The following is a 25,031-nucleotide window of genomic DNA, read 5'->3' as shown; positions in this document are numbered from 1 at the left end:
AAATCACAACATGAATTGCACCTGAATCGCTGCAGAGATTCATATTTTTTTAATTCCCTGACTGTCAGCCTAATTTTTCTGAGTTGCAAATGTTAGCGTTTACTGAATAACTGCCTTTTTGGTTTCTTTCTTCTGGATTTACTGTTTAGGAGCAAGATATGTTTTACTAAAGGATTGAAAAGAACTAATAAAAAGTCATTTGAAAATCTGAATCGATCTGGCCGACCAGTCCTAAGTGTGGCTTGATTAAAGCTGTCTTCTATAATCAGAAAAATCAGTGTTGTTTGGTCAATTGTGTTTCTTAGGCAGACTTTAAAGCAGGGCCATAACTGCTAAAACGATTGTTCACCAAAAAAAGTTTAATGAAAAATTAAGTTAATTTGAAGAGCTGTTTGTGTGAATATAATGAAATGTAATAGGGACCAAAATAACAATCAATCCCTTTAGCTTTTATTGTATGGAGAATAAATGAATAAATAAAAGTTGTACAGATTTGGAACAAGTAAATTATTACAAATTTTGATTTAAAAAAAAGAAAGAAAAAAGAAACTTCTGTTGTTTAGTCTCCCTCAAGTTGTTTCAAAACTGAATGAGTTTCTTTCCTCTGTTGAGCATAGATATTTTGAAGAATGTTTTTCCTAATCTATGGAAGTCAATGGCTACTGTCAACTGTTTGGTTACCAACATTCTTCAAAATAAATAGTTTTGTGTACCACAGAAGAAGGAAGTGTATACAGGATTAGAACAACTTGGTGCTTAGTAAATGGTGGCAGAATTTTCATTTTTGGGTGAACTATCCCTTTAAGGTGGACACAGTTAAGAGACATTATTGCAGAAATCTGCCCCAGATCTCTGGTAACATTTACTGGAGCTTTATATGTGGACATTAGTTGGATTTTAATCCCCAGCAGTAGTGGACAGCAGAAAAAAAAATATGTGAAACTAGAGATCTCTGACCCAACTGATAATTTTGGCCTCTTACTGTAGTCCAGATCATCCCCACATGCTACTAACCACAAACACATTGTAAGGTGAGGTCTTCTTAAACATAGAGGGTCAGTAATTCATTACCTGTCATGACAACACCTCTCGACGACAACCCACCCCCTGTGATAGATTAAAGGGGGATTTCAAGGGGAATGACTTGGCAACTGTGCTCAGCCCCCCTAATTGTAGGTTTGTCTTCTTCTATACCCCTGTCCCTGTGTGTTTTAAATGAGGTAAGTTTGTTTGCCCTTTGAATCACTCTAACCTTCACAGTGTATGTATCTGTGTGTTTGTAGCATATGACTTTATGTTGTTGAGGTTAACTCTTTGCAGATCATGTAAAACTGACTGAAATGATCTGACCACCTTGCGCATTCAGTATGAGTCTCAAAAGAGTTAATTCTGCAGTTGTTCGGATTTCAGTGTAGTGTTATAGGAGATAGACGCCCTTTAGTTGTTCTGCTTTAGGAGATAAATAAATAAAACAGGCAGTAAATGAAGGGTGGGCTCTGTGGAGGAAGCTCATTTCATGGCCCAGTGTGTGTGTGTGTGTGTGTATGTATGTGTGTGTGTGTGTGTGTGTGCTGGATAATATGTAGTGCTGGGATTTTAGGGTGTGTTTGGAGCAGATTGCCCGTAGGCTCCCCTACTGTGTTGCTGCAGCTGCTAAACAGGAGAGGAGAAAAGAGAGGAGATTTAACCACAGAGGCCAACTGCACACCCTCCTTCTCCTCTACACACTCAAGCAGGACGGGCAGCTGAAACAAACATAAACTTGCATGTGTATAATTATGATCACACCACAAAAACAAGAGAATCTTTTACTTAACATTGCATTATGCATGCTACATGTATTACAAGGTCAAATTAGTGCTGCTAGTTAACACAAATAAATTACAACTATTACTATTATTATTAGGTATTTTTTAATTAACACTTTTATTCAGCAAGGATGTTATGAACTGATCAAAAGTGACAGTAAAGACTTGCATTGTTACATTAAATTTCTATTTCAAATAAATGAAATATCTGAAGGCTGGCCATCACTTTGACAGATTACACAGAGGGTGAGCTATTGTAATTTGTAACTGTAATTCCCACCCCTGCACAGTTGGTGGCGAGTGAGCTCCATTGTGGCAGCAGACCGTGGGATCATCAGCTCCAGAACAAAAATAAAACTGTCACGGTTCTTTTGCTATGTATTTGATTACGCACAGGCGATTACCCACTAGTAGTAAAGCGAAAGAGATGATCAGTTAACTTGCGCTGCCGCTTCGCTTGATCTGAGCGATCTACAGCGATCTATCCCGCCGCATTAAAGAGCACCAAAAATTATATTTATTGCCAGAATTTGAAATCTAAGACTTTGTTTCATATCAGAAGTATCAATGCATAAAGATTAGCCTATTTCAATTTAGGCCTTTGGATGGGAGACTATATGTAGGCTACTGTTCATTCATCAACTAAAAACAGCATCGATTGGGATTAAGAATCGTTATAAAAATGAGAATCAATTAAAATTGAGAAATAATTTTTTTTTTTACCAGCCCTAGCAGATTTTGTTGTTTTAGTGGCCTCCGCTGTTACTGTGGTGTTGAACATGACAATTGTCTCTGTTCATCTGTTCTCTTCATAAATAAATGCATAAGCCTATGTGCTCATCCTGTAAATTCATTATTAAAAATGAAAATGTGAACAAAAATAAAAGCAATTAAGTGTGTTATTATAATTAAAAAATATGAAAATAAAAATGATAGGTAATAATAGATTAGGACAGAATTTTTACGACCCTGTCAATCAAAATGACGGACAATGTTAAAGTCTCAGAATGCTTACTGTTTCTATAGCAACCGGGACTTCTAGGCAGCTGCAGTGACGAGCTGACTTTACCAATTAGGGATTGGCTCTTTTACTCAGAAGGCGGGGCTTCGTTTGTTAGAGCCGCCATATTGAGCATTGCGTTTTTTCCTTTTTTCCCCCATTCAAACTATATGAGTGACACCTCTTGGGTATTCTATAGACTTTGATTTAAATGAATGGGATCGTGTCGCTTTGTCATTGTCATTGGGTGAACTATCCCTTTAAGGGACCAAGAATCTAAAACTAGATAGTGTATCTTATTTTCCATGATCCAAAGGTATGTTCTGCACTCCATCAGATCTGCAGTCCGTTGAGAGCACCATCACAGAGTGAAATGGCATTCTAAAGCAGACGGGATCTACTTCTGTCTCAGAAAGACAGGCCAGCGATTCAGTGGCACGCTCACACACTGCTCTCATCCAGCACAGAGCAAATTGTGCATGAAATTGTTTTAGAAAACATGAACTGGAATGATCCCATCTTCAGTTCCTTTTTGCTAGGTCTGCAAATACTGTGTTGGCTGTTTAATTACAAAGTATTAACGTGCCAGTGTTGCATGATGGGTGAGTCAGCTACCGATTGGCCCTCACCATAAATAACCATGGCTCTGTTGCTAAAACATGACGAATGTTGGTTGTAAAGTTCAAATCATATGTGGCAGTTCAAAAAGCTTGCCAGGGCTCTCGTGGAAACTATTAAGTGCACATTTATTGTATGGTCTTTCTTTGGATAGCATGATAAATGACTTCAGCGTGTTCACCTAAGGGAGCAGTGATGAATGCAAATTGAACAGAACAGCATGACTATTGCCAGAGAAAAGAGCAGAAACATTATTTTGACGTTATGCAAGCCCTCCAGACAATGTTTTGTCTGCTCCTTCCTTCAGAAGATGTGTTCCTGTTTTTAAGGTGCACACTTGCAATTTGTATACTTCAATTCACTTCTCAGGCCACGTTCCGCTTGGCAGCTCTGTGAATGAAAACCTTTTGGGGACTCTGTCAAGGGAATATCACATTCCTGAAATGAATATTGTGGTGGCCTTTTGTTCATTAGCATGATTTATGAGCACCAACCCAGTTGAGATTTCAGCTTTTTTTTTCTTTTATAGCAATTTGTTTTATTTATTTGACCTTCATTTAAGTTAATAGTCTAAATTTTAAACTATTAAAAATCATTGCTAAGTTAACAATAACAACACTGACCAGCTGACACATTTCTACCATTGCTCGTTATATACTACCATACCTTCTTGAATATGGCAGATCAAAAAGATTGTATCTTAGAGGAAATTCATACAGATGAACAACAAGCAGAAGGGATGTGGTTTGAAAAAAAGGTGACCTTTGTCAGTGCCTGGTATAAAAAGAAACAAGCCAAATTAATTCTTGCATTATGATTTGCAATGGTCTAGTTAAATAAAAAAAACAACAACACTCACATCTGCCTGATAACATTTTTATTTAAATGAAATGCTATAATATATTTATTTGTATTGCTCTGTTATTTCTATATGCTTTGTTATTTCTATATGACCTTATTGGAAAAGCCATTCCAGTAGTTCCTACCCTGTTGCAAAGGCATAAGGTCTACAGGCCTGCTGAAAGAATGTAAATGCTTTGAGTAGAACAATTATATGAATTATTCTGATGTCATATTGCTTTTAACATCCTCCTTTAACTAGAAAACATATGCTCCACTAGTGCAAATCATCTCAGACCTAGATGCAGGCTTACTAAAAATACCATATAAGTGGTCTCAGAAATTGCTGTTATATCACATACCACACTTGATCAGAAGGGGATGCAGGAGGGCTGCTTAAACAAACATCTTCTTATGCCAAGCCAATGCCTCTAGCATATATTTTCCAATTGATTTCGAAAATGCGCATCCAAGCTAATGCCATGTGGGTGAAGTGTAATACAGGGATCCGTGTAACAAGTAGTTGTAAGGATTTAATGTTTGTGGATGTATTGAGGTTAATCTGTCTCTCTCACTAAATCTATGGTGGTCTGCTGTGAGATGAGAAGATGAGAGATGAGGCAAGCACTTTATGTAACTCCATACTTTCTTACATAAACACAAACCCCTCTATGTTCCTATATCAACACTTAAAAGCACTCTCTCTGTGCTAATTTAGTCCCTTTTTATTAATAATACTAGTGGAGTACGTCAGCAGATGCCTAAAACTGAAGTATCCTTTTTACAGAGGCTTAAACCTGGTTTAGGGAAATCCAGAGCCTGCATTTTAGCTTAAACCTATTGAGAAAGGAGATAAACCCAACAGAGTACACAGGATTAGCAAGAATCCACTGAGAGCTGCGGAGAAAAAGCCACTGAACGGATGGGCAAATGGACTCGGAGTGCTAGATATCCAACCTACTACTTACAAGTAATGACTGCTAATACAAATTTCACCATGTCAATACCCAATTTAAAATACTTGCCGCTGTGTCAGAAACTGTTTCTCTGTGGGGAAGGAAAGCCAAAGTCTTACATTAAAACATTTGTGACTTCCATTTGGGGCAAAATTGTAATTGGTAACCACAGGGAGTGTGTGTGTGTGTGTGTGTCTAGAAAGGAAAAAGTCTTTTAGCTACCGTGTTTTAGTCAGGTTTGTGTGAGCAAAAGATAAGCTGTGGCCTACAAACCTCTCAGAGTAAGACTCGTATCTTCGGCAGCACCAACCACCCAGGTGGAGAGGATATGTGTGTGGGTTGCGTGCATTCCAGCAATCAAAACGCACTCTGTCTTTCTGGTGGCGAGGGGTGTTGAAAGCGTGCCGATTCCCCAGACTTCATCTTGCCAAACTGACTTCACAGTCTCTGTCCTTGCCGAACGTACCTCAACATTTTCTTAGCATGTTCGTCGGCGTGCCATAAGCAATTATATGCGTGTGAGGGATTCGCCGAGGTTAAATTTGTCTTGCTGAGTGCCCTGGAGAATTCACAACAACGCTCCACTTTCTGCCCTCATGTATCATGGACAAAATAGTAATCACATGAACATCCACTCTAGGGACTTTTAATGTGACTTATTAGTTTTGAAGGATGATAGCAGAACATTTAGCCACTTCCTCGTTTATCACAATATTGTTTAGCGTGTATGTTAGTGTAAGTCGGTATTTCAGCATTTGTAATATGCGAGAACATTTATGTGGTGGTGAGCTTCTGCCTGAAAATGCCCTATGCAGTGACAAGGTCAGTGATGGAGAGGAATAACTGGGTTAGTGCCAGGAGCATGTTGCCAGATTGCATGTGTCCATCCTGTTGACGCAAGGCGTGAGTAGACATAGTATGCTAATGTAAGAGTAACCACCCTGTCTGTCTGCATTTCCACTGAACTGAGAGGCATCTGAAGTCTTTAAAGGGGTCATATCCTTCACTTTTATTTATTTCTCCTGAGATCCACTTTTGTTAAAGTTTTTAACATATCTTTTCAATGGGGTTCATTGTTGTGTAGGCCAAAACATTTTTCTAAATATCTTGTTTTGTGCTCCACAGTAGAAAGTAGGCCTATAACATAAAGGTCTGGAACAACATGAACATTGTAAATGATTACAGGTTTTTTAGTTTTTGGTTAACTATGCAAATACTCAGGATATTTCTGATGTGTAAATATGGAAAAATACGGAGCTCCACAAAACAAGAAATTGTGGCCACCATCAGCGCAAACGCACCTGAGTTTGTTATAATCAAACCAAACCTGCCAAGTATAAACACCCTTAGTCCACTTAAATGACTCTGTAAACATGTATTCATCTGCCTCCACTTTCGAGTGCAAAGCCCATGTCTCAAAATCCCAGTGTTGGGAGTAAGGCGTTACAAAAATAATGTATTACAGTAACGGATTACTTTTTGATGTAATGCAGTAGTGTAAGGCATTACTACTCAATTGTCAGCAATATTTTACTCGGTACATGTTCAGGAACGCTTGCATTACAACACAAATTTATTTATTTTTAACATTTAATTTAAATTTGGACCCGACTCTTTTATGTCCCTAGGGCCGGGCTTCGGGCCAATATTCACGTCATAGTTCAGATGTGGGCAATTGATTGCGCTGGTGCCTCCATGTCCTGCACTTTAACTTCCACTCTCCGCACAAACTACTGGATGCAGCGCACATTTATCTATAGGTTTAACGTTTAAACATTGTTATATGCTTGAACTGTTTTCGTATATCTATAGATTTTATTTTAGGCAAGTCATGATGATTTGAGAAGGCTACATTGATCAAGCATAAGCTATGATCAGCCTGCCGGTCTGCCGCTGGCAGGCTTGGTCATTACTTTAAGAAAAAAAAAAAAAAACTTATTTAATGAACAAAAAATGCTCCAAACGTTTTTCTAAATGAACTTAATAAAAAAACGAAACAAAATATAAACACTTTGCCTTTACATACAAAACTGAACTATTTTAATAGCTGAAACATGAGCCGTTTTGGGAGAAGGGGGGGGAAAAGACTGGCTCAGATCGGTAATTCTGATAAGCTGTCTGACACGGGCCGAGCTAGGGCCTCAGCGTCTCGGGCCAGGGCCGGGCTATAGGGCCTAAATTTGAGGCCCGTGCAGGGCTCTAGTACATTTTGTCATTTTAGAATGTTACATTCTACTTCTGTAGTTATTTTGGTGAAAAGTAACTCAAAAGTAACAAAGTAACACATTACAATTCTGAGACAGTAATATTGTAAGGTAAGGAATCACTTTTAAATAACAGTAAAAAGTAATCTATAATCTATTACAGTTTGGAAGTAACTTGCACAACACTGCAAAATCCAATCAACAACCAGTGGATAGAAACAAGTCCCTGCTTGACATGTTTTCTTTTTTGGTAATTTGTTACACTCTGATGTACATAGCAATATAAAGAAAACGGTCTATGGCTACTTCTGTTTCATCACAACTTTAATAATTTGTGGCCAGACTGTAATTAAGAAAAAGTGATTCCTCATCATATGACCCCTTTAAGCATGTAATTTATCAAAAACCTTTTTTCCATTTACCAGTATTTCAGACAGTTACAAATAAATACATGTAGTTAGGTTCTTCAGTTTGTAATAATTCATCCTTGCCAATTTAGAAGTTACTGAAGCAGACTTAATTGAAGCTTCTATTGTGAGTCAACTTAGACACACAGAGTTTGGTAAATAAAGTGTCAAGACTGAAATAGCCTCCCCAGGATATGAAAAGTAGCCGTTTGTGACATTATAAAAGAGGAAGTCGTCATGATGTATAGTATATATGTGTTTCCACCTTTTAAACAGATTACAAGGTGTCCTCTGAAGACATAAGATTGAAAGTGTCAGATGTTCCCTCTCTGTTCCTTACCTTTAGTTTTTTTTTTTTTTTTTGCTTCCCTCTGTTACATATATCTGTCTGTCAGATCTTTCTTGCTTTCACTCGCTCTGTCTTCTCCCCCTTGACAAAGTCACATCACATAACTGCCTCACCTCATTTCTGTGCTGTGGTGTCGATCTGTCTTGTTAACATTAACCCTAACTTGAGGAGACGGGTCACAGTAACACACAACACCAAAACAGAGTCTACCCAATGACTGTATTAACATGCACATAAATGTTCCTATATGAATCAGAATTTATTCAGATTTTCAAATGTTTGGAGTCAGTAAGGGTTTTCTCAGAATTTAATAGTTTTATTCAGCAAGGATGCGGTAAGTTGATCAAAATGAACACATTTATAATTTTAAATTGTAATATTTCATGATATTGTTTTACTGTATTTTTAATCAAGTAAATGCAGCCTTGGTAAGCAGAAGTCTTCCAAAACTGTTTAAAAAAAAAAAAAAAAAAAAAAAAAAACCACTTACAGACCCCAAACTTTTGAACTGTGCATGTCGCCTGATAATTATCTGAATAGCATTTATTACGGTTTGTAGATATCTGAATAAAACAGTGATCATATAATTTTGATTACAATAATATTAATCTTTTTTTAAAATAGACTATAACTGAACATTCATTTATTTTTGCTTATTTCTGTCCAAATTAGAGCATTTCTGTGTTAAATAGTCAAGCAATTGAGAAAACAAACATTTTGGAAGGTGTCAGGGTTTCTAGGAGAGCGGACTCAAATGCAGAATAGTGTTGACGGTTTATTAACAGAACAACTGACAGGACAAGAGATGGTGAGGAGGGGAGTAACACAGTCCAGACAATGGGCAGGGAATGAATGGCGACAGGTGGCCTAGGTGAGCAGCCACAAAGTCCAGTCCAGGATGGCAGTCTGCCAGAGAGCAGTGACGGCAGCGAAGCTGGAGGTTAGCAGCGGTGGTCTGACACTCCACGGCCACTCCACACTAGTGAGGTCACAGACTCCGCACAGGCCTAGCAGCGTGGCAGACCCAGTGAGCGGACCAGTAGCCCAGCCTACAGGACAGGATGGAACAGGACGAGGCATGACTTGACTTGAGACTAAAACAAATTTACAAAAAAGCTAGGTAGGGAATAAGCGGTATCACAGGACTGGTAAGACACAGCAAGCAAACACTGACGTAGCACAATGAACTGGCAAAACAAGAGGGAAAGGGAGAACGAGAGGGACAGGTGACAACACTCAGACCAACAAGGTCTAAACAAGGGGACCTGGTAATGGGAAGCAAGGAGGCAGGAGGAGCACATGGCAGACAATAACAAAGACAGAGCCATGTGCTCAGACACAAAACAGACATGGAAACGCTGAACAGAGACAAGACTGACAAAACAGTGAGGGCAGGATCCTGACAGTACCCTTCCCCCAACGGACGCCTCCAGTCGTCTGCATTGGGTAAGAGGGTACCAGGAGGGATCAACAGGGGGGGCGGGTGGGGAGCAAAACTAGGCATACCAGGGCAGCCAGGAAATAGAGGGAGTGGAAGGGAGGGGCAGGTGGGAACTGAACCAGGCCAATGGTTCATGGCTGGCCAGGGAGGTCTCGGCCCTGGGGAACCAGTACTGGGAATGACAGAGGGTGGTAAGGGAGGGCTGGGAGCCGTGACTACGGGCTGCTTATGGACGACCTCCATGGCTGTGACTGGGAGAGCGGGGTGTTCGGAGATGGCCTCCATGGCTATAACGGGCTTAATGTGAGCCACTGGAATGGCCTCCATGACCATGACGTTAGGAGCAGGCTGCTCAGGAACAGCCTCTGTGGGCACAACAGGAATAGCAGGAAACTCAGAGGTGGCCTCCCTAACCATAACGGGCTGAATGGGAGCCGCAGGAATAGCTTATGTGGCCAACACAGTGAGAGCGGGCTGTTCAGGAGTGGCCTCTGTGGACATAACTGGGAAAACAGGCTGCTCTGAATTGGCCTCCGTGGCCAGAACAAGAAAAATGAAAGTCTCTGCATCGGCAGCCATGACAGGAGAAGCAGCCAGCTTAGGAAGAGCCCCTGTGGACATGACTGACAGGAACAGTCTTAGACTGGACATGACTGGTGGGAACAAATTCTGTAGACAAGACAGGATTCAAAAACATGGCTTCAGTGGATCTAACAGGAAGGGCATTAGACTGCACAGCATGGGCCGCTCTCCTTCTCCTGATGGATAAAACTGCATAGTTGACTGCCTCTGTAGTATCTGTAGCCAACTCGGCCAACACAGGCGGAGAGGTAGTGATCTTGGTAGTCTCAGTGGAGACCGGAATTGGCCCGGCAGAATGTGACAAGTTGGGAACAGACCTTAGGGACAACATTGGATGTGACTGATTCTTGAATAACAGGAGTGACTCTGGGAAGACAGAGGTTGACTTGATAGACTCAGGTGTCTGGTGCATACTTCATAGACTGAGTGATGACAGTAGTCAACAACTTGCTCCTGGATAACGGTAGAGGTGGTGACTGATTCAGGGATGACAGAAGTTGACTCTGGTTTAGAATTGACTGGAACTGACTGGATAGCTGCCCGCTTGGCCATCTTGTAAATGATTGGAGCAGGCTTGCCTGGCCTTGGAGTGACTGGAATGGGTTTGACTGACTCAGGAGTGACGGGAGCAGGCTTGACTGGCTCTGGAGTGACTGCAACAGGCCTGACGGGATCTGGAGTGACTGGAGCAGATTTGACTGGGTCAAGAATGACTGGAGTGGGCTTGACTGGCTCTGGAGTGACTGAAACAGGCTTGACTGGTATGGAAAGGCCGGCAGTGCTCTTGACCACCTCTGGGAAAGCTAAGGTTGGTTCAACATTCTGAAACAATAGGGACTGACTTAGATGTCTGGGAGATGACATCAGTTGACTTGACAGGCTCAGGGGAGACTGGAAAGGTGTCAGAGTCATAAATGGATGCAGCAGACTGAAGAGCCCTCTTCCTTCATGCCCTTCGCTTCGGAGTAGGAGTCAGAAGAGGATCTTGGTCTTGACTTGACAAGGGAAGTGGGGCAGAGTGGTTGCTGCATGCTGGCTCAGGAGGTGGAGGCATTCCCCACTGGATGCGATGACCAAGATACCTGGAGAAGTCCCAGAAATTTAAAATCTTGAGACCATCCATCTCCCACTTAGGCAGGGGATCATCCAAGCAGGCACTGAAGATGTCTTTGAGGGTAGTATCATCATAATCAAGCCCCCTTGACATCGTCCAGAAAAACTGGGTAAATGCACCCATCTCCCAGCCCTGTTGGCGAAGGTTAGAAAGACCTCGATGATGAGCCAGTCTCTCCTGGGCATTTGCAGGATCTTGATACTCATTCTGCTGAGTCCAGTACAGGCCAGGTGGTGTTAGGGTTTCTAGGAGAGAGGATTCAAATGCAGAATAGTGTTGGAAGTTTATTAACAGCTTACAGGACAAGAGATGGTGAGGAGGGGAGTGAACACAGTCCAGACAATGGGCAGGGAATGAATGGCGACAGGCGGCCTAGGTGAGCGGCCACAGAGTCCAGTCCAGGATGGCAGTCGCCAGAGAGCAGTGACGGCAGCGAGGCTGGAGGTTAGCAGCGGTGGCCTGACACTCCACGGCCACTCCACACTAATGATGTCACCGAATCCGCACAGGCCTAGCAGCATGGCAGACCCAGCAAGGACAGGGCGAGACAAGACTGGGGACTAACGTGAGACTAAAACAAATAACAACAAACAGCTAGGTAGGGAATAAGCGGTATCACAGGACTGGTAAGACAGAGCAAGCAAACACTGATGTAGCACAACGAACTGGCAAAAACAAGAGGCAAAGGGAGAACAATATAAAGGACAGGAGAACATGAGGAACAGGTGGCAACACTCAGACAAACAAGGAGAGAACGAGAGGGACAGGTGACAACACTCAGACCAATGAGGACTAAAGAAGGGGGCGTGGTAATGGGAAACAAGGAGGCAGGACGAGAGGAGCACAATGCAGATAATAACAAAGACAGAGCCATGTGCTCAGACACAAAACAGACATGGAAACACTGAATAGAGACAAGACTGATAAAACAGTGAGGGCATGATCCTGACAGTAGGAATAGAAATGCAAAGTACCATAAATCAAACTACAGATGGGTGAAAATCACCTACATTTTGCTTTTTATTGGGCTTGTTGTCAAGTACATGAATGAGGATTAATGAGTCAAAATGACTTCAATTACTATGCATAGTTTCCAAAATAATGCAGTACTTCCTGTAGAGAATATCAGAAATAAATGAGCATAGAGTATATTCAGTATAGAGTCTTAATACTAGAATCGTTCTAGAATATAGATCTTAATAAGAAAGTCATGTGCATGTAAACATGGTCAGTGTACTAGTGTAGGCGTACTTGTGAACATATCTTTGTGTTTTTCTTTTTGTGTTTGTGGTTGTCTGTATGTATAAATGTGTGAGAGGCCAAGTATCTCCACACCCCCTCGAAATCTCATTACAGTTTCCTCCTGGCACTGTGGGGCCCTCTCTCTGTGCCACACCGTTCTCTGTCCAACTGTCTGGAGACATGGCTGGAGGGGACAAGCAGTCCAGATCTGTCCATCTGCATGTCCCTATGGCCCCTCAAATCCCTACTTAAGAGGGGACATATGATGACCCTCTGTGGAGAGCTGATTTCAGACCAATTTACTCACATTTTCATCTCTGGTTTGTTATGTTTCATTTGGACGCATCTTTTTAGACCTTTAATAAGAAAATGAGTAGGAAATACTAATTTTTTAGACCCAGAGACATGTTAAGTAGTGCATAATGCTTCTGGTCTGCTAAATCCGTGCATGTTGATGCTGACTCACTCAAGTAGGACTGACTCTGTCGTATCTCCAACAGCGAAGGCAGAAGCAGGTCAGAGAAATAGCATAATGCAACACAAGAAAGACTGGGTCTTTTCATCCCATCCGAAACTTCACACAACCAAGTCAGCCAAGCCTAACATGCTTTTTTTTTTTTTTGCCTCTCAGTCTGCCCCCAATCACCCCTAGATAGTCATTCAGATATTTGGTTTCCACTCACCTTCTTGAAACAGCCTGTAATCATTCCATCTCCTGCTTATCACTGCATAATTGGAGGTACAGCAATTAGTAAGCTCTAATTGATCCAAGTATGGACAACACCGGACTGACGCAGCAGTGTAGCATGGGGCTAATTCTCACATCTGCAGCCTGTGTAAGAGAATGGTAAATAAATCAGAAAGAACAGAACAGCACATTTCACTCTCCAATCCTCAGAAAAGTAGTTCAAATGCGCACCATTATTGGCAAGTTCACTCGTACTGGTCACTGGAAAGTGGGTTGCAGTGAAATATAAGAGTCACACTGTAAAACACCCATCTGCTTAGCCAAGCACCTAGGGAAATTCAATAAGTTGTTCCACAGATGAAGCTTGGCTTTTACTGGACACTGATTTTGTGGGCATCTATCACAGAGTCGCGTAGATGAACTAGTCTGCCAATACAATGCACCAGACGAGGGGAGGTGGGGGGATAAATGGTGTGCTCTCTCAGCAGGCCTTAAAATTAAAGTGAGACATTGTGGGCCAACCTGGCATGTTGTATTTGGAAAATAATAGCCTTATAAATACTTTTTTGCTCGGGGAGCATTACTTTTTAGGGCCGATCGGGTTTGAATTACTTTATACTATTGGAAGGATGCCTCAAATCCTGTGTGAAAGCCGTTGCCTGTAATCCTGCTAATCCTCTCAGGTGTGGCATTACTCACAGGAGGGTAGCTTATTGGTGATGGGGAATCAAGGCCAGGGCATCTATCAAACATGCACCGGGGAAAATGTGCAGGCAGAGTTGATTTAAGCTGTTTAAAGCTGTGAAACTGTAAAACTGTTATACAGTATTCACAATTGTATTTGTTCCCATAGTGTTGCCACAAGGGAAGTAGACGGCTAGTGGTTAGATACAGAGGAAGATCCCATCTTGAATTCTGCCCTTGGCACATTTTAGTACCTCCACTGAGCCCTTGGGAAAGGCACTTATTCTCTATTTGCTCTGGGGGTGCCACACCTGTGCTCAAACCTCCTCAATTTAGTGTAAATTTAATTACTATTTATCTTAAAATATAATAATCAACACTCAACATAAAAAATTGTATGCAAACGTAAATTTCACAAAATGCAGTTTTTAAAATTAACTTCTAAAATATAAACATTTTATTTGTTGTTGAAATATATTCCTTTACACAGTGGCTGTCATAACTTGTTTCATAACAAATTTATTTAAACACACATTAAATAACTAAGACCACTGACAGGTGAAGTAAAATATAATGAGTGGCCTATATAGCAGGGGTCATCAAACTTGATCCTGGAGGACCGGTGTCCTGCAGAGTTTAGCTCCAACTTGCCTCAACACACCTGCCTGGAAGTTTCAAGTATGCCTAGTAAGACCTTGATTAGCTGCTTCATGTGTGTTTGATAAAGATTAGAGCTAAACTCTGCAAGACTCCGGCCCTCCAGGACCGAACTTGGTGAACCCTGCTATATAGTCTAATATTTCATGAAATGCTCTTCTCTAGACTTAATTTCTTTAGTGAACTAAAGAACTGTAGACGCTGATGACTTGCCTGAGGTAAATTAAATGCTTTGTGACATTGTTTTGACGTTTTTGAAACACTGATTGAGTGATTACATGAAGCATGAGATGCTCATTCATGTTTATTTCACGTTATACCTAGTAGTAAAGAGAAAGGTATGATCGCGCTTACGCTCCCGTGTTGCCGTTTGAACTGAGGTGTTTATACAGTGTTTATACAGCGTCAAAACGACATTTTATAGTTTGAATTTCCTGAATAATGGACATAATATGAAAGATGAGACTTTGTTTCTTATCAAAAGTAACAATAAATAAAACTGGAAGTTTCCAATGAAGTATCACTCGTGCAGTGGTTAAAACAATGCTGTATTTGTTCGGTAGTATCGGTACACGTGTACTGAACTGAAATCCTGTACCGAAAATTTTCTGTACGAATATTTGTACCGTTACACCCCAAATTGGTATCATATTTGTTACTGACCCATATTATAGAGTTTTATTTTTTTATATAGCTTTTTTTTATTATTATATTTGTTGATGCTGAATATTTAACTGTGCATGCTTGTTTTGCTATTTTTTAAATTTCTTTGACCTTTCACATCTAATGCTTCAAACTTAAAAACACAACTTTTTCCATTTATTTAGACAGTTTTTTAATAGATTTACAATTTAGACTCAATATCATCTGTCAGAATTTTAATATAGTGCAACAGCCCATCCACTGTTTCAAGAGCCTTGGTTCTGAAATTAAAAAAAAAAAGTCTTTGTTTAATAGTTATAGGCCATGAACCAAGCCAACCAGCAACAAGATGAATTACAACATTACAAACTGATTTTAAGCAAAAAAAGGTATTTGAAGATCTGAAGAAGAAAAAAACTGTACGAAACGAATAGCGGTCGAATTAAAAATGATGGAGAAAATTTTTGATTGTTGATTGCGAAATATGCATACAGCATATGTAAGTGGATTGAGAGCATATAGGAACACTAACTATTGTGTCATTCACAGTGCTTCATAACAGCGGACGACCGCTAAACATTTTTTGCATATGTTTGACTTGTTTGGTGGCGCATAAGTACATATAAAAGCATATACCAAGATAGTCATCTATCATAATCATGTAGGGCATTATATTTGGGATCATAACATACTGTACACAGATTTGTTTATTCTGCATTTCTATGAAGAAAGGATCACTTGTGAATATGTTATTTGTTGTCACCTAATATTACACAGTGTATTGTGTGGCTGGTATACTGTGTATTTGTATGACCCTCTGCAGACATGCTGTGATGGTTTTCAGACAGGGCACAGAAGGGGAAAATGCCATAATCGGTGGTCATGATGAGTTAAGTGTCCCCTTTGGCTTGAGCAGCCATGTGGTTCTTATATACAGTTAGGAGGGAGCATCACATGGATATATTCATGGCCCTCGTTCCAAGGTATTTCAACATATATGTAAAAATGAACTTTAAAAATTGTAAATTATCATGGTTCCTTAATGAATAAATTTGAGAACAGTGTCTTTTTGATTGACAGCAATAATGATATTTAAATTCACACACTTCATTTTCTGTCGAGTTTTGCCTTGTGTTTGTTGTTAGTGCTAAAGCGTTTTCATATGTCACATGGGGTGTTTGCATGTAACATGCTGTCACTTACATGACTGCTGCAACCTTTCATGCCTGTGCGCTTCGACCACAAGAACATCTGCATCCTTTCTGAAACTCACGTCAGAGACAGAGTGGGAGAAACCCGCAGCGTTAAACAGACACACATGACGGGTCTATGTCAAATGCGTGTTAGAAAACTTATATCTACATATGGACAGCTTGTGTATGCCACGCATGCTTAATCCAATTTAATTCATATAAATAGCTTTATGTGCATATATGTAATTGTGCTGACATGCATGCATTTCATTTCCTCCGTAAGCTCTTTAAACTCACACTCACGCAGACAAACAGAAAGGTCATGTGTCATCAATAAAGCAGTTTATTGATGAGGGTGACATTACACTGATAAGTCCATCAAAACGACAAACTGCGCTGCTACCATCATCATGTACACAAAAGTGCTTTCATTTCTATTTGTGTTCAGTATACCTGCTATGATGTACAAAGATACTATTAGCACACTACGGAAGCAGACATACACATGAATTAAGCAATGCTAATTGTCTGAAATTCTGTTGAGCTAACATGTAAAAGACTCCTGTCCATTGTAAGCTTTTGTGCACAAAGTTGTAGTCATTTTTCCTTTTTATTGCAGTGCTGTGAGGAGAACAAATGACTGAAAAAAACATCACAATCTGTTACGCACAAGCCTAAAGAAAGTTGTGCAGAAAAATCATTCCCTAACAGTTTCTAAAGAAACAGTTCAGCTCATTATCTACTCACCCTCACCTTGTCCCAGACCGCAAAATTTCAAACAACACATAATGTGGATTAAACTTCAGTTTCAGTTCATTCATTCAGAAGTCAACTTTTGATTGCATTTGGAATAATAATACTAATAATAAAACTAGTGGAAAATAGCAACCGTATATTATTTTCCCTGAAAAATATCAGAGAGTTGGACATCTATGAAAAATTGTAAAACAATGCATTTGAGGCAACATGGTCATGGTTTGACCACTTATTGATTCTGAAGAATGCTTTAGCTGATGACTCCTAATGTTGTATGTTTCACAAGCATTTTATATCTGTCACATTCAAAGCCGATCATAGGGAATCCAGCATAAGATTTCTTACCTAACAGTACAGTCTGTAGTAGCTGAAACAGCACTATGCTGAGATTTATAAATGAGTTTTGAGCCTAAAAACAGTGTTGCTTTGGCAAGTATTAGGTTAGGGGCTTGGTTTTGTTGCGTTTGTACAAACCACTGTGTTGGTCTGTTGCTTCTTCAGTTCTAAAAGGGAAGACTGGTCCATTTTCTGCAATAAGACTCCTTTAGTGGCAATCACCGATTTTGGCAGCAGCTTTCCGACAGACATGGAAATGAGGAATCTCATGCTTCGCATATGACAGGTTTAGCAAAGCAGAGTCTGGCCTGTGTGAAATTAGCATTGTCCTTGGTTTTCTATCCCACAGAATGCTGTTCATTAATCGCCAGCCCAGAAGTAGGAGGTGTCGACCAGATGGGTATTTTTACACTGCTTCAGTTATATACAGCTTTCTGCATTTATCACTTTGACACTAATTTGCCTGAGCCCATCTGTGATGTGTCGTTTCTATTTTCTGGCACTCTTAGTAAAATATCAAATAAATAAATGATTGTCAGAATTATAAGTCCATGAAATAAAAACAAACAATTAGAAAATAAAAAAAATATACACTGGCAAATTGTAAATGCAAAATCTCAATTTTTAAGACACATTTAAAAAGATGTTTTATTTACAATTGAAAAATGCACCCAAAAGTGTTGTGGCATTTTAAAATATTTAATATTTAAAAAGGTACAACTTTGCAGTTTGACCTTTGATGCTACATACAGTTCTTTTGCAGATCATCTACAATGACATACAATGGCCAAACGGAGTGCATCTTAGTAATGGCTGAATCAAAGGAGATCCACAGTGGGCTGATGGTTTTAGTCCTGAGTCCATTTAATTGACTGCTGGTGTTTGGTGTATTGGTTCAGTTTGTGACCTGATACATTTCTAGAGTGTATGGAGACCGATTTGATTGACATACACCTTAATGCAAAGACTCGTTCCTGTGTGTGAACTTCGGGTTCGGTGAGCCGTTTCACAATTTCAGTTGCACAGAATCTGCTAAAATAGTGAACATGTCGATTCCTGAAATCATTTCCCTGATGATTGTTGAAGGCCCAAGCCTTTTGTTTACCTATTCACAAGTCCTTATTTATAACACATGCAAACTTGATTTTGGTTTTTCATAATACAAATAACCGTATTATGAAATTAATTCCATCCATTGTCTCACTTATAATGAAACAAATGTTTCCAGTAACTTGCGTTATTACTACAGTTTCTACAATTTTTAGCATTTAAAATGCCAACATTTCAGTTTTAAAGCACTAAATCTTTCTGCGCTATACATATATGTTGAGGCAATGTTTTTACATGTTGAAAATCCTCATATTTTTATGTTTTATGAATGAAGGCCTCGTATCACAAACCACATCCATCTTTCCTATCGGTCCTCGTGTTTAACGCCATTTCCCTTTTCACTTCAAACACAGATACCTGAATTACATGTGTAGTTTGACCACCGAGTGTGGCATCATTCTAAAAACCACTTGGAAAAACTACGATTTTTGCAAACTATCATGGATTAGAAAAAATACTGATCGTACAGAACTAATTCAGTCAACTCTTTCCTACAATAAGGAAACACAACACAATGGAGACTGTTAACGGTCAGTGTGACAAAAGTGGTCATTATGCAGTCCAAACATTGAGGTTAAACCAAGAGCAAATACACAGCAGGTCCCTTTTCTTTTGTGTTGCTTTGCTTTGCACAGCATGCCGCTGCTTCTTCACAGGATGTTGCGAATTGACGAGGATTAACAGTTTATGTAAGATATGAACTGCAGGGTTTGTTGTCCCTTTTCTGACAACTGTTGGTGGGAGGAAAATAATGCTGGTCTCCCGGGTGTCAACTGAACTGAAATTAATAAGAGCATGTGGGTAAAACAAAAAAAAAACAGGACAGATCCTGTTTTGAGAAATCGGGGCATTCTGTCACTTCGGTTGGCTTCGGATGGTTTCTCCGGGAGAGAAAGAGACGCTCACACACACACACACACAGATCATCACAGATGAATTACCTACAGGAGGCACTAGGACCTAGACAAACGATCCCTGAGAGAGTCAATGGGGGCCAGCTGGCAGACACAGATTTCTCGCCCTGATCGGGGCAGCTGCAGCCAGACTGCAGACATGACATGCATTTCAGCAAACCAGTGCGGGAGCCCCCCCCCGCACGCCTCCCCACCCCGGCAGACGCTCAGTAAGCGCAGAGTCCGACCCCTGCATAAAAGCTGCTGCCTGCATGGACAGATGCACAGCTCCCTGAAAGAACCAATCCCAACCCCCCCAAACCCGAACCTTAACCCCCTTTTGTCCACAGTTCAGGCACACATACACACAGATACACACCTGCACGCAGGGCCAATGCAGAGCTGCCTTTAAATCACATGTGTGTCTAAACTTCTGCAGCAATGGCAAGGTGATGAAAGTGTTATTGCCTTATTAAAGAATATGATATGAATTACACTGTAAAAAATTACCATGATTTTAACGGTAAAAAACTGTGAAAATGCTACAGTAAAAACCTATTAATTGGTTAACGGTAAGTTTCTGTAAAATTTACAGGGAAAAAACGTAAACTAACGTTCCCAGAATTCCCTGCGTTGCATTTCAAGTTTTGTTTGAATTTTATGTTTTTTCTTTGAAATAACTGTTTCTTAGGTGTTTCTTATCAGTTATGTTTATTAGGGTTGTATGTTACATCTAATGTTGTTAAATTAATGTTTATTGCAAATTTCAGTTTAATGAGTCTCACCATGATGGTGTTTAGTGTTTGCGTGAATGATGTTATTATTTAAAAGCTGCTTGTGATGGGCTTTGGTTCATCATGTGACTTTCTCATCACCACCTGCATTTGGTGGTTATCAGTATATTTCGAAGGTACAAAACAGATTGATTTCAGTACTTCATTAGGTTGATATATTTACATTATATCAGTTAATGAAATTACGGTATTTAACTGTACATTTAAGTTAAAACCATAAAACCTAAAATGTTGTGACTGTATTTTTTTACACAGCTGCCAGTTTTTTACTGTAAATGTTATGGATTTTTTTTTTTACAGTGTATGTGTCAGCAGTGATTTTGTCTGCAAAGCTACTGATGCTGTACAGCAAGTGCTGCAGGTTTTTATAAATGGTTTCCCTCATCTTTTCCATTTCATAATTTTTACTTCAGTGCTTTAGAATATTAATGCACTGTCTGCAGACCTCAATATTTATGCACATTGAAACTTACGGGGGAAATCATATTTGACTGAATCTGGATTAAGTGTTTACATTATGAGCAGTCATGAAAATGACAGTGCTGCATAATAAAGGGCTTATTCACCCAAAAAATTTTGTCATTTCCTCACCCTCATGACATTCTAAGAAGATAATTTTGAAAAATCTGTTTGATGTATGGACAAAACAGCTGGCACATTCTTCAATGTACCTTCTTTTGTGTTTTGTGAATAAAGTAAGTCATGTAGGCGAGCAAATAATGACAGAATTTTCATTTTAGGGTAAATAGATATGAATCGTTGCCTCTAACTGCTTCCCTTCAGATACTTGGAGACATTAGCAGTTAGTTTAAGACATTTATCGAGACAGCTGGTGAAAATTATTTTCATGTGTCTAAAAATAACACTCAAAATCTGAATGTCTTACTGTCCTGAACAGCTCTGCAAAGCCCTCTGTGTCTGTTACCTAAACCAACAAGATGTGACATGCTTGGAAAGGAAAGCAGTAGCACTTACGGAATTCATTGAGAAAAATAAACACATGGAAAATGGAATTGTCCAAGTACAACATGAACAAAATATTTTCAAATTGCCAGCTATGCAGGCCTGGCCACTTTACAGAGGACTCGACTTTAGTAGGTGAACACTAGGTCTGAGATACTGGGAACGAGCAAGTCCCCAGAAATCATTTCATTCACCTCTGGAGTGCAGTAATCTGGGAAGTCAAAATGGGATCCTGAGATAGCATTAAACGCTTCGAAGTCTTTGTCCAGAGTGGAGCAGTCCATAGGCATACTGTTTGAAATGATATGCAAGAGTTCCTCATCCAGTTCCTCATCCGAACATGCTGACGACACTAAAGAGGAGGAGCTGGTTGAGGTTGGTGTGGAGGATCTTCCAGATGTCGACCCTTGTGGTTCGCTCATGGTGGACTCTGGGAGAGCTTGGCACTCATTGTCCGAGGAGACACTCTGGATGCTGCTGGTCTGAGAGATGGGCACTTTCACTCTGAGCTCAGGAACTGGTTTCTGGTCCTCAGAGGGAATGGTAGCCTGCTGGTGAAGGACAAAGTGACCTGACGGGTTGTGATCGTCTTGCAGAGTCACTGGACTTTCTAAGTTTACATCCATCATGTCATCATCGCTCATGCTCTCGCTGTAGCTCTTATATTTATTGCCAGCAAAGTTCATTTTAGGCTTGGTAGAAGTGGGTTTGATCTTTATCCCTTTGCATGACAGCCCAGTAGATCTTCCTGAATGGGGCTTGCTGATTTTCATAGGCAACTTCTCTCCAAGTTTCACAGGGGTTGAGCTCTTGCTCTTCTTCCTGGGCCGGTACTTGTAGTCAGGATAGTCAGCCATGTGCTTTAGACGCAACCTTTCAGCCTCTTTGATGAAGGGTATCTTCTCATAATCAGGCAGTAGTTTCCAGCGCTTTCCGAGGCGCTTTGAAATCTCAGCATTGTGCATGTCAGGCCACTGCTCCATGATCTTCCGTCTCTCAATCTGGGACCAGACCATGAAAGCGTTCATTGGTCTCTTGATGTGCCCAGTTGGAGTTTTGCACCAGTTGGGGTCTTTGTTAGAAGGTACATGTCCAAACACCTCAGCATCGTCCTCTGCCGCCAATCCCACAAAGACCTCTCTGGTAGAATTGCCATCCATGACTGATGAGTATTTGTGGGTCCTTTGCTGAACCATGATGCAGCACTGAGATCTATTCAGTAGGTTCCCTAGAGTCATCCATGACGAGACACTCTAAGATGCAGTAGCTCATCAATTCCTGCCTTTATCCTGAAATAAATACAGACATGTCTTCAGTGACCTCTTATAAACTTATTAATCTGTTAAATACAAACTTTCGTTTTTTCCAAAGACAACTGTTTCCAAAATGCAGTGTTTGTTTTAAATGGATAGAATGTAATCTTTCCAATGGATAAGAACATAAGTCTTTAAATGTAGTCATTTAAACACAGATAGATAGATAGATAGATAGATAGATAGATAGATAGATAGATAGATAGATAGATAGATATGTACATTAGTTTTTAAAAAATATTACTAAAATACTCACATTTAATTATATTTATGAAAAATATATATTAAAAAAACAATTATTAAAAAATACAATTTAGTACTTACAATAAAAACAAAGAAAGCTTCTTGCTTACTAGGCACAATCACTTGTTCTCCTCACACAAGCATCTCGAAAAAAGGCTGTCCAATGTCTGCCTGCTGTTTAATCACTCCGTCCTGCATGCGAACCCTCTCTCTCAGATGCTCTCTATCCTCTCAGTCACTCTCCCTATCCTCGTCTGCCGTTTCTCCTCCCTGCTCACTCTTTGTAGGGACGCCCCCCCTCCCCTCGTCTGCTGTTTTATAAACCCACACTGTAAACAGCTCAAGCTCAGCCTTACCAGACACAGTCTCCTCCCCTTCCACCCACCGCTCGCAGTCGTGGTGTGTGTGTTTATGTGCGTGTGGGTGTGTTAGTGTCAAGGATGGGGGGGGGGTGAAAGTTTCCATGCAGTGAGGCACAGCTACAGCGGATGGAAAGAGAGAGAGAGAGAGAGAGATGCTAACGGAGGAGGTGTTAAATGCTACAAGCAAAAACTTAAATTAGGACAAGACCTTCAAGGCAGTCTGGCACATGTAGAAACATGGTATTCATGAGTTTGTGTAATGTAATTCTCCATTTTCAAAACTGAAACCAGCACACTTGCAAGCATGTATTCAATGTATATTATATGTATATTTTTAGGTGTTTGATGTAGTGTTTTTTTTTTTATCAATATGAAGATTTTTTGTTAAATGTTTTTGAAGGCGTGTAAGAAAAACTGTGTATTTTAAATTATTTTCACATATTTTTTCCATTTAATTAAACATTGTAGACATTTTTAAGAAATCTTTTTTTGTGTGATTTAAATATACTGTGTAGCAACCAATATTGATTTTTTTTTTATGTGTGCTTATTTCCCTAATTTATTTGGATATTTTCTTTGACACTTAAATAGCAAATTAATAAATATCCAATAAGCAAAATAAATATCAAATTTTATACTCTTCATTATACTCTTTGAAAACCATTGACTTTAGTTTTTAGTGTTTATTTTCATTTATTTAGACATAATCATAGATCATTTTAATATTGGCCATTTATTGGTTATTACCTATAATATGAAAATTATTAAGAATTGTAATATCATTGTATGTCTAGTTGGAAACAACTCTTACAATTCTTGTTTCTTAAGAAAAACTGAAAACTAATTTCTTCTGTGAGCATCTAAATGGCTCCTCCTAAAAACAAAACATAAAACAATGCTCTTATCTTCCCTTAATATCTTCCTGTCCTAGCTTTTATTGTTTTAAAAGATGACTGAAAATATAATGTATAATGGGCACTTCTCGTGTTAATTGCCATTTATGATGAATGGCTTGTTGTTTTCCTCAACTGTAGTCGCTTTGGATAAAAGCGTCTGCCAAATGAGTAAATGTAAATGTTACAATAGAATATAGAATGTTTCACTGCAGGACATGCAACTCAAGTATTTTACGAAGCCGCCCTTTTATATTACATGAAAATAAACATGTATCATCACTAAAACATCATGGAGTAGATGCTTGTGGTGGATTAATGGCTGAACGCATATGGACAAAGAGATAAATTAGCTGCAATCTATATTTTTCTTAATCTTGGACATTGATGCAGTGGGCACTATCTTTTTCTAGTGGCTCCACACATCAGTTTCTTCTGTAATGTAAAATGTTAATGAAGGAGCATGGGGAATACAGAACATCTAATAAGCGTGCCTTCAGACTTTAAGCATTAAATGAGAAGATCTGAAAGCATCTGCAACTGCCCTGGCATGACATCATTACATCTTGACGAAACTGGAGATTAGAATGAGCTATCATCATCTGAATAGATACAGCCACTAATGCTTCAGTGAAATATGTCAGCCGATCCATATGGTCAGTGTCACTCCATCAATACACCATTTCATCGATACACGCTGAAATGCCCCAAAACAGTTAATTAAAGCAGACTGTCACTAAAGTGTCAATAATGGTAATACACATTTAGTAATCAATGAAGGGCGGTCGTCAGAACCCGAGGGCTGAAGTGCAAGCTTGCATTTCTCTGGGTATTTCCATATAATGGGCAACTGTCCAAAATCTTGTCTGCCAAATTATATAATCCCATATAGTCATGCACTCATGTAATTCTGATATAGGTGTGCGGGCCAGGTTTTCTCGTT

General features: G+C 39.7%; 1 protein-coding gene and 1 long non-coding RNA gene across 3 annotated transcripts in view; one reads left to right on the top strand and one right to left on the bottom strand.

Annotated features, from left to right (window-relative positions):
- Window positions 1-25,031, top strand: part of LOC306854641 — an 80,794-nt gene that overhangs the window by 11,924 nt on the left and 43,839 nt on the right. The window lies entirely within an intron of this gene.
- On the bottom strand, window positions 18,143-23,170 carry LOC306854638 (transcription factor Sox-12-like). Of its 2 annotated transcripts, none has more exons than XM_079392818.1 (2): window positions 22,915-23,170; window positions 18,143-22,566 (listed from the first exon to the last, which is right to left on the bottom strand). In XM_079392818.1, the coding sequence occupies exon 2, from the start codon at window positions 22,513-22,515 to the stop codon at window positions 21,406-21,408; it is 1,110 nt and encodes a 369-aa protein (XP_079248944.1). In that variant the 5' UTR covers window positions 22,516-22,566; window positions 22,915-23,170; the 3' UTR covers window positions 18,143-21,405. The 2 variants fall into 2 exon arrangements, with proteins under 2 accessions (XP_079248944.1, XP_079248945.1); XM_079392819.1 differs by having other exon boundaries at window positions 18,148-22,566; window positions 22,944-23,170.

Source organism: Barbus barbus (genome assembly GCF_936440315.1).
Source record: "Barbus barbus genome assembly, chromosome: 35".
NCBI lineage: Eukaryota > Metazoa > Chordata > Actinopteri > Cypriniformes > Cyprinidae > Barbus > Barbus barbus.
The sequence above is the reverse complement of the archived record's forward strand: the minus strand, read 5'-3'. Positions and strand labels throughout refer to the sequence as shown.

Coding starts and splice junctions, on each gene's coding strand:
- LOC306854638 (XM_079392818.1), bottom strand. CDS start 22,515: ATGACTCTAGGGAACCTACTGAATAGATCTCAGTGCTGCATCATGGTT.